At 31.7% G+C, this 10,810-nt stretch overlaps 1 protein-coding gene across 1 annotated transcript; it reads right to left on the bottom strand.

Annotated features, from left to right (window-relative positions):
* On the bottom strand, positions 1–10,810 carry LOC134727171 (autocrine proliferation repressor protein A-like). The gene is made up of 14 exons (XM_063591552.1): positions 10,576–10,810; positions 9,084–9,198; positions 8,544–8,655; positions 7,502–7,618; positions 6,904–6,996; positions 6,412–6,501; positions 5,810–5,939; positions 5,257–5,377; positions 4,662–4,749; positions 3,599–3,637; positions 2,018–2,106; positions 1,470–1,563; positions 1,190–1,258; positions 1–235 (listed from the first exon to the last, which is right to left on the bottom strand). The coding sequence occupies exons 1-14, from the start codon at positions 10,745–10,747 to the stop codon at positions 116–118; spliced, it is 1,449 nt and encodes a 482-aa protein (XP_063447622.1). The 5' UTR covers positions 10,748–10,810; the 3' UTR covers positions 1–115.

The raw sequence follows: 10,810 nt of genomic DNA, 5'->3' as shown, positions 1-10,810 counted from the left end.
CAACAACTTATTATAAATACTCCAATCTAAAACGACTAGCATAAATTATCAACAAATCAAATAAGCAAACTATTTTTTTTTAATTCTACAGTGTAATAATATAACATATTCTCCCTTAAACTAGTGTTCCTCGACATGTCTTCCCAGTACAGTCCGGAAATGGAAAGGTGTCGGGTATGATCATGGTTTCTGTTGTGTATTCATGAACTGTTTCATCTATTCCATCAAATGTAGCCTATAATAGAGAACAGAAATTTAGTAAAAGGTTAACTGACTAATTCTACATTTAAAGTTGTTTGTATTAAATTATATTTTAAATAACATCATAACACGTGGAGTACACATCAATAAGACAGCAAACTAACAAGACTAAAAACTAGACACATTCATTCAGAGGTGTACATGCGGAGTTAGTAGATATTCCGATCTCAGAACAAATTGAAGATGTATTCAACATATATAAAGGCTATCAAACACATATATACTGAATAAAAACTTCGGGAAAGGATAAAACTGTAAGATAAAACAAAAATAAACTTCTGACGAAGTTCCTGGTTTGACTCAGATACAGGAACATATTCCATTCTAATGAAAACAGTTCATATATACCGGGGTAATATATGCATAAAACAAAACCTGGTTAGTTCATCGTTGATATGGTTGGTATAGTTAGCCTTATACAACATCAACTAACTTTGCTTTATAGCATGAATTCATAAGTTTTGAAATTATTAGCACTGCCGGTTCAATACCACTGCTGGTGGTCTTTTAATCTACAAATTTATCATAAGTCATTATAAAATACTTCTCTAAAAATCCCCGCTGATGAATTAAGAAACTAATGTTGCTAGTTCATCAGGCCTTGTTGAACATTCATGAATTTGTCTGTTCTTTTAGTATGACACTTTTGGTCGTATAGTTCCTAATATTCCTACTTATTTGTACATCGTTTTGTTTTGTATGTGTGCGTTCTGGATGAATATTGAGCCAGCAATGTGCTTTGAACGCACGTACTTCATTAGGGGTAATTTCTTTAAAAATGTCTTTTTAATTTATGAATTTTTGTTTTAACCATTTGCTGATTTAAAATGGTAAAACAAATTAACCAGTGTAGTTAATACATTAATGCATCTTCGTCACATGTTCAAATATAATTCAGAGAAATGATTCATATACTAGGCACATGTACCTGAATAAAGAAAGCTAACCAGCGACCATTTGGTGGATTGGTAAATTCAGCCATGTAAGTGTTGTTACCCTAAAATATAAAAAAGGAAGAAAAAGGTTAAAATATAGTTTAGTCTTCTCGAAAAACTTTGTCGCCGTGAAATTTTTCTCATCATTTAAAGAATTAACTATCAACGCTGATGTATTTTTATCACTTTTAATGTTTTGTTTGTTCTTTTTGAAATTATGAGGTAATGTTGTAGGAATTCACTGTAGTGATAGTAAGTTTACTAAAGACTGACCATATCTTTAACATTTTCAGCAACCCATGGAACAATATGTGGAAAAGCTTTGGACGGGTCACCAGGTTGTCCGATTACTAAACGAAAATCTCGCCTACAAAGAGAATACTTTAATCTGTAAACTAAATGTCATAATATCTAAATAATGATTACATAAAGAATCACAGAATATTGATTGCTTAACATAATTGAAAATTAAAGACACAACGAGAGAAAAAAATATGAACGAAAATACCCTAAAACATTAAATGTGATGTCCTTTCAACAAATTGTCTTCTTTTCAACATATGCATATGATTTTTATCTACATGCAGACACCAGGTGGAGGACAAGTTAAACTACTTATAAACTGCGAAAAGTTTTAATATCTCGCATCTAGAAACGCCATAAAAGAAGGGACTCTGTAGAGCATTTGTAAAAAAATGAACCTAATTTACAATAATTATTTTCTATGTGAATAGAAATTTTGAACATACAGGTAACTGATCAGAAACATGTTTACCAGTATTAGTCCTTAAAATGATATATAATGATGAAGTTAGACTTACCTTTTGTTATCAGTGGTTTTTGCGTGGTACGCCTGTACTGTTTTTGGTGCTCTATCAGTCTTTAAGTATATTTTACCGCCGGTTGGTGTCTGCAAGTTATAAAACTGTTATTATTTTGGAAAAATAAAACCATTAAAAGACTTGGTTTCCTTGACGGTTATGTCAAAAGTGTCCATTAGTTAAAAACAATAATTACTGTCAGAAGCAACATCGAAAATATTTTTCAATTTAGATCTATATAAATCTATTTATTTGGCCTTCACTTTAAGTTTTTTCATATTTTTGTGTTAGCTGCTGATACATTTTTATATGTGAAGTGTATGAAATAGAGCAAGCACTATTTATTAACTTTGGGATACCATAGATACCATGACCACCTCATTTCTGCTGTATCGACGAGTCTTAAAAAAGTCGATACAGGAAAAGATGTCTCTACGTGCATATTTATACATCAGTAATAGACAAACGATTGTCACACGTTAGCAAGGATAGAGAGAGTCAAGACGATAACCATGGTCTTCTTTATTCAACACTTGAAGTTTCGGTAACTTTGAAAAAACTAGCATGCAGTACTCATGAGCTTGTTTTTGATTTTAAATATCATGCCATATGCCAGTTGCCAGTTCTATTTGTGAATAGAAAAGAGCAACATTTTTTTTTAATCTAAGACATCCTAGATAGCATTTGGTTAAATGGCTTTCATTTGGGTCATTAGATTATAATGATCATATGAAAAGGAAATATCTTTAATCCAACTTAGTTATCAACAGAAAAGCAACTTGAATCTCGTCAACGTGCAGCTCGTAAACCAGCGGAAAGATGAGACGCATCTGTGCACCGAAACATTGCTCTAGCTTTTGAAAATGCCGAACAAGTGAATGCAAAGTTCGAGCAGACTGTTAATTGACTTTTCTGTGTTGGTCTATAATTGTAAATAGGTTTTCACCAATCCTCGCCTTTGATTTCATTTATAGTTTTAAATTCATCGTTTACAACACTTCATCTTTTCCCTGAACGTCTCAATTAGTTGAAACGTTACAGAAGTCTTGGTACTTTTCAATATCATTGATTTTGCACCATAAAATGTTCAGCTTTTTGAACTCTATGCGGTTGCAGACCCCCGTCTGAATAACTACGGTTATTTAACAGCCATACCATGGTTGAAATGTATACACAAGAAATAGAGAAGAAATAAAATTACTTAAAAAATATAGAAATTTAGAGTTGATTGATAAATGTACCAATACGTTGCCTAGGAAACTGCCAGATGTCGTACAACATTTTAACTTACATCCTTAATCAGTACCATACAATCATGAACTATGAACTATGAAAAAAAATGTAATAAAGATCCAAAGAGTTTTTCACTTCAAAAAGTATACTACTAGAGCAATAAACGCCTAATATTTAATTTGTGCCGTTCCTGCAAAATCTGCAAAATCTTTTCTTTTCACTAGAGATGACTTCTATTTCATTAACATTTAAGGTTTATTTCTAGTTTGAAATTTGGACTATTTGTTTTATTTTATGTCAAGCATTTCTAGATCTCTAACTTTATCTGTATTGAAATAAAGTACTTACGAATTCTTTCTGCCAACTCATGCCTGGTAATGTTGTATTCTGTAATTAGTATGAGAGTAGTCAAATATTCGTAAACAAGTATTTGTGGAGTATAAAAATTTTTTTTTGCGTGAACTTCCCAAGCGGATCACACTTACTTGTATAGCTGTGCTACATAATTTTCTTGCTTTATAAATATTGTTAAGCAATGCAGTCAATTCGAACTATTAGACCTATTCATATGTCATTTCCTGACAAGCTTTGTAAACATTTCTTAATGATCCCGCAGTTGTCTAAATTATTGAGAAGTTACATCAGGCATAGATAACATTAGCTGTATTTGGCCATTTTTTTGGAATTTTGATCGTCAATGCTCTTCAACTTCGGACTTTATTTGGCCTTTTTAACATTTTTTGGGATTCGAGCGTCACTGATGAGTCTTATGTAGACGAAACGCGCGTCTGGCGTATATACAACATTTTGTCCTGATATCTATGATGAGTTTATTTACATTATTTAACTATGAGATTTGTGATTTTGCCCTGCAAAAGTTGCAGAATCGTCAGATGTAAAATGCTCAAGCAAAGAAACCCATCCAAATCGGTGTTGGTGACTTTTTTGAAAACTTACAGCGACGTCAGTAGTTTTTGTTTGCCATGTTGAAGATTATACAATCAGTATGAGATAGAGGAGAAGACCAGTAATGAAAGCGCCTTTTGTTGGTATTTGTCATTTTTTGTCTCTCAAATTGATACACCATAGCCTTTCTTTTCCATTACACAAACAGCATGGAAATCAATATCCTTCCCATATAATTGAGATGGAAAACATTTCGAAGACTCTTTCTGCAGTATTGTTTAAAAATATCTCAAACAGCCTATCTCAGCCTTTTTTTTAGAAGTGGTTAAGGTTAACAAACATATCTAAATTATCTTGCTTCATATCTAGCAACTTCTGATCTGAGTCTTATTTTATTGACCTTTTGAATCATAGATATCATCTTTCTGAATTCGAAAATGTACATTAATAAGGTCTATGTCAAATTTAGTTTGAATATTTTGAATATTTTGAATTAAAACCGTACCGTGATAACAGACAAGAAGAATGCCCTCAGAGAAAACAATAGACCTATTTCATGACCAGCCATACTATGTTCTGCATTCGGTAATTTCCTGTAGAGTAAACATTGTATGTTTGTAATTTAAGTAAGAAATCAATTTATTCCTAAAAAACTTTATGATTTTATGATAGGTTCTGTATTATTGCATCTGCTGTATTTCATGAACACACATATTTTTCAATTATTGAAACATGAAAAGGAAACGTGCTTAAAGTTCTGAAGTTCTACCATATTTTTGGTTAAAATCGACAATTTGTGGTTATGAAGTTGCTGTATATTCTTTTATTTAATATGTTCTCTATGGGTTACACTACTTGCATTACATTTCATTTCAATTCCTGCAGTGTAGTTTGCGTTGAGCACTTTACAGTTGAAACTATTCTATTTTTATAATTTATTGCATTTTTATAATCATTTTCTATTTCATTTTCCTGAGACTTGGAGTTTTTAAGTTTCATAACATGAGAACTTTCATTATTAATCTTATAGTGGAAACAAAAACATCGTATTTGACTGATACACTGTACTGACAAAACTATACAAAACCTTATATTTATACCTGAGAAGTTTAGGACCATCCAGCTCACCAAAGTAGTAGTGAGAGTCGTCAGGTATAAAGAACTCATCTCCGCCAGTTGTTACTATCATTTTGGGTATTGATGTGTACCTGCTGTTATATGCTTGAAACAAAAACAAAAAACAACACAAAAATAATCATAATCATAATTTATAATGATATTCTTTTAAAATAAATATTTCGTTAAAAATGTCAACAGCTACAAAGCGGCAGTTAAAACCCACAAGTCAATGGTATTTTTGATAAAAAAAACCCCGATTATATAAATATATACTTTGAAAGCATAGCAAAATTATGTTGAAAAGGGGAAATGGTATCCAAAGGGAATGAAAACTGACAAAAAGTCCACAAACGACCTACAACGCAAAAAAATATGAAAAGAACAACATAAAATACAGCTTTACACTTTTGATATTGTCAATTTGAGACTAGGGACAATAATACTACAAATTGGTTTGGATAACTTCAGACCAAATCGTCTTCATTTGGGAATAAATGATGTAATATCGTATGTTGATACACATAGCATACTTACAAATTGGATCAATGTATGTGGCCATTTTAGTAGTGTTCGGATTATCCAGATCTTGAGTGAAATTTAAATGATAGTAGTCATCGAAGGCAAAAGTCCAGCCACCTAAAGATCTGTAATGATGATGGAGACTCTATGGAAAGAAAAAATGCAATGTCGTCAACATTCCTGATTTTTATTTCCTTATAATAAGTTATAGGTCATTCTTCTGGTATTTGCGCTGTGCAGGATTTATTTTACTTGTGTTTTCGTTTTACGATAAATGGTATTATTAAACAAAATGGATGGTATGTCTGCACTGGAAACTGGCTTGGTCCCAACTTTTAGCGATTCATGTTATATTCATGTCATGTTTTTTTTCTAACAGTTTGGTGTAGGTGATCAAGGTAAAATTCCTTTCAGAAGAGGGAAATATTTTTTGGCCAAAAAATGGTTTGTTGTCCATGTATGATGCAATTGAGAATGGAAAAGGGGAATGTGTCAAAGAGACAACAACCCGACAATAGAACAGACAAGTATAAGAATGTTTTGTTTTACTTTATGCTTTTTTCAATACAGTAAAATATTTGTTATATCTGTATTTGATACTTTTCAGTTATTCTTACCTTTTGCATGTTAAGAAGATCCATTACAAGCGGTGCCATAGCAACAACCCTCTTGTCAACTGCCGCTGTTGTCCATGTTGTCCAACCTCTCTAGTAATGATTAGTAAATTATAAATTAATGTTGAATATCACTTTTTCACAATTTATTCATAAACTATTTATAGGCTACTTGAAGGGAAAACTGCTTTATTTTTGAACGATTAAAAAAGAAAGCCCACGTTTCAACTAATTAAATAATTGTATGTGTCTGAGAAAACTCATATTTCTGTTTCATCAGGAATAATGCATATTTTATGATGTTTGAGAGAGAACAAAAAATAATCATATATTTATTATATTAAAGGTTTAACTATGGTAAAGCATAATCTTATATACCTACATAGATATACATTTTTCTGTGTTCTATAATGTAAATTCATCAAAAAGTAAGACTTAAATGGTACTTTATTGTTTGACTAAACCTTAATGGGTTAAATTTCCAACTGAGTTTACCTTAGATGCTCCAGCAATGAAAAATTTATTGATGACATTTCCAGTCTTTTGTTTTGAAATGGATGCTACGGTATCCATTCCCCTTACACTAGCCTGAAAAGAAGAGTATAAGTGTTTAACAGAATGTGGACAAAATAAAATGTTGTGACCCAAAAAGATTACCAACAATCTCCTTTTATCTTCCATTTTGTTTCTTCAAAAATATTTTTTAGGGATTTTTCCTCTTTGTGTATTTATTTTAACGAAATATTTTGTGGCAAAAAGTCTGTTAATGCATTCTAATTAAAATTTGCGGTTGTTTTTGCTATTGTAATTTTCCTTAGAAAATATTGCATGCATATCCATAGCTCAGAATAAATGTAGGTTTCTTCTTTTGAAGATGTTATTTTTGTATGGATGATGTGGTAGTTGATTATTTCATTTACCGGCTTCGGCAAACTACCGATTTATAGAGAGTTTTGCTATATATTTTGTCGGTCTTATTTCAGATATTTTATCAGACTATATGAAATGCATTTTATTGAAAATGCAATAATTATTCAAATTTGGTTATGAATAAAGGTTGCAGATAAGTGCAACTACGTGTATTATAATTTACCTTAGTCATAGGAAAACGTAATAAAAATTCAGGATCCGATGAATTCTTCTCAACAAAGGTTTTCCATGTCCAAGCGATAACAGCATCCTCTTTTCTTTTTTTCTGTTCTGGATCATCCTGTTACAAGTCAATAACATTTTCTGATCATGAAAAGGTACAAGTATAACACAATTTGTATAACATTTCCTCAAATGTATGACCTACGTTCTCGAAAATATTTTTAGTAGCATTTCATAATATTAACACCTTTTTTTAGTCTCATCTGAATGCTATAGGTAAATATTGTATTGTACATAATATATTGAAGAATGTTAGTACTTTTCTATGAAAGCATAAACATAATGCAATTCAAATACGTTTTGTAAGATACAAACGAAACGGTGGGATGAAGTTGCTTATTTTTGTATTGTTTGAAATTCTAGAAGGGTCAGAAAATCAGCAGATACAGTAGTTCAGTGCAAAATTGTGCATTGGCAAAAGATAACAAAAGGAACATTCAATACATTACGGAAAAGGAGAAAGTATTCTTTTTTGTGGAAAAGTGAATCTGTAAGCTTACAAAACATGCGGAATTGTAATACGCCCAAACATAAGCTAAATAGTTTCAGATGAAAATAAAAAGAATTACTCAAGTACCGAGAATATCCCTTTATTGTTCATATAAAAACAAATATGTGGTATGATGCATGTTATTGTGCATACAAGAGGAACGAAAGATGCCAGAGGGACAATCAAACTCAAAGATCGAAAATAAACTGTCAACGCCAATGTTAAAAGAGAAAAGACGAACAGACAGATAACAGTACAAGACACAACATAGAAAACTAAAGACTAAAACAACACGAACCCTACCAAAAACTGGGGTGGTCTCAAGTGCAAGTAGTTTTTAAGGTAAAAATCTGCGCGTCTCATTATGTAATTTCCATCATTTGTTCGACCAATGAACACTTTTTGCTTTTATTAATAAAGCATCGGTATATCTTTTTTTGTCTGTTTAACCAAACCCAATTTTCAGTCTGAAATTTGTAATTAATTTGATTACCTTGAATACGATTGGTTGGTTAGGAATCATTTTTAAGTCAGCACCAATACAACCTGTCGACACAGCAAAGGCTACAGTCAGGGCCACAAAGTTATCACTTACAGTAGGTGGTCTATAGGGAAAAAAAAGAAAAATCAAAATGTTCAACTACTCAAAGAATGTGTCTTTAACTTTTTATTAAAGAATAAAATATCTTAATATTTTGTATTACAACTGACAATGTGTATATGGATATAGAAAATATTGTGTACTGTTACAGGAAATATCATATGTATAATATGTGACCAATAAAAATTCTATTGCACATACAGTTCAGTGGTATGGTCTAGCATCTAGTTTCTGAAATTACCCGTTATCATCTTTTTTTTATTATTATTAAATTCAATATATGCAATTAGTATAGTCACTGAACGTCTTTCTTGCTTCAGATTTTCAATATATGCAATTAGTATAGTCACCGAACGTTTTTCTTGCTTCAGATTTTAGTTTTGATGAGCCTATGTTTCTATGTTTATGAATCATTCTCTTTTTGATACTCACGCATCGGTATTTGAGCCACCATCAATCAGCATGAAAGCGGCATCTTTATACACAATTTTGTCTGGTATTGTTATTGCTAAGTAATGCCACCATATCGGATGATCTAGTCTATCCTCTATAAAAGCAACAGACATGATATTGAATATTGTTATATTAAACTGACTTTGCTATTTTTAAATTACATCTAAAAAATTGGTAAAATAACAATAATAACTTCATTAAAGCCAATTTTGGCTAATAAAATGTAAAACAATCACAGTAAACTGTTTTGTTGTGCATTTTTTGATTAATTACATAATTGGTGAAATATAATAAGATTACCCTTACCAAAAAATTAGCCCTTCGGCAATCATATGCCGCGCCGCAACCATTTTACCATGCAAATGAAGTTTGCAGCAAGCTTGCGGCAAACATAATTATGCAAATTAGATTTGCCGCAAGCTTGCGGCAATTGTATGCTGCAAGCTTGCGGCAATTGTTTGTTGCAAACTTGCGGCAAACTTGCAGAAACTACACATATACCAATTTCATGTGTGTAAACACATTCAATTTATCTCTTTCAAATTACACCGATTCATTTTTAAAAAGTCAATTCCTGTCTTTATACTAACAGTCATTGAAAGAATTGTTGCAAACTGAGATTTAAAGAAATACATACAAGCATTTGAGTTTTGAAAAAGTGGTAGGAGTCATTCTCAAGTGACATATTAAAAAATGAAAAAGGTAAAATCTCAAATGTGTATTGAGTATGTGGCTAGGTAATAATTGCATTACATAATTTAACACATTATATATAATCTAAATAAACATGATCATGATGGTGCAGTACATCAGTTACAAAATCAAACTTATAATAGCTTAAGTTTTTCAATCTGACACACATACATGTATATATAGTTGCTAACTTAATTATGTATGATGATAACTTCAATTACTTTATTAAAACATGCAGTTCTATGAATCATTTGTACTTACAGAATGACATACTGATTATCCCATATTATTGAACCAAAATGCCTCCTTGATCTCTTATTTGTGAAATGCATTTCCAAACACAACCAACAAGACCTAGCCACAATTTCAAATTGTTAGCATTCAGGAAGTGCCAACTAGGCATGCCCAGTCAATATTGTTTAATTCCTGCAATGTTCTGGCAACCATATAGAATGGTCAAAGTTTTCTGCAATCTTGCGGCAAACATATTGAATGGTCAAAGTTTTCTGCAATCTTGCGGCAAACATTCTTCATTACTTCAAACTTTCTGGCAATCTTACGGCAAACATTAATGTTTCTGCAAACTTGTCGCAAGCTTGCAGCAATGTTTGCCGGAAGTTTGCAGCTAGCGGCAAACATCTGCAAACACTGATTTCTGTGTTCCTGCAAACTTTTTGTTTGCCGTAAGCTTGCAGCAAGTAAGTTTGCGGCAAACAATTCAGTTTCATAAGGGTAATACTTGGAATGAATTTAATAAAATATATTTTAATATTTTTACCTGTTTTCCATTTTTGTGAAGTCATATTTATCATATACATGGTATATCCAGGCCCTGACTCTTTCCCAATCTCCTCAAACTTGTAATACGGGTCATTCCGATATACATAATCATCAAGAGCTGCTGGTAATGCTCCATGAATAAGAATGCCAAGCACAAATATACAGAACATGATCGTAGACGTACGGTTCGGTGCAGGAGCACGTGAAATGAATATCAAATGTAGATAATTATT

Source organism: Mytilus trossulus, chromosome 7 (genome assembly GCF_036588685.1).
Source record: "Mytilus trossulus isolate FHL-02 chromosome 7, PNRI_Mtr1.1.1.hap1, whole genome shotgun sequence".
NCBI classification, from domain to species: domain Eukaryota; kingdom Metazoa; phylum Mollusca; class Bivalvia; order Mytilida; family Mytilidae; genus Mytilus; species Mytilus trossulus.
This window is presented reverse-complemented; position numbering and strand designations above follow the sequence as displayed.

What these genes read in the sequence shown, in the direction of transcription:
- LOC134727171 (XM_063591552.1), bottom strand. Translation starts at nt 10,747, where the DNA reads ATGTTCTGTATATTTGTGCTTGGCATTCTTATTCATGGAGCATTACCA. An exon ending in GGTGGCTCAAATACCGATGC is followed by an intron (nt 8,656 to 9,083) that starts GTGAGTATCAAA and finishes TTTTCCCTATAG; the next exon opens with ACCACCTACTGTAAGTGATA. An exon ending in AAAACCACTGATAACAAAAG is followed by an intron (nt 1,564 to 2,017) that starts GTAAGTCTAACT and finishes TTCTCTTTGTAG; the next exon opens with GCGAGATTTTCGTTTAGTAA.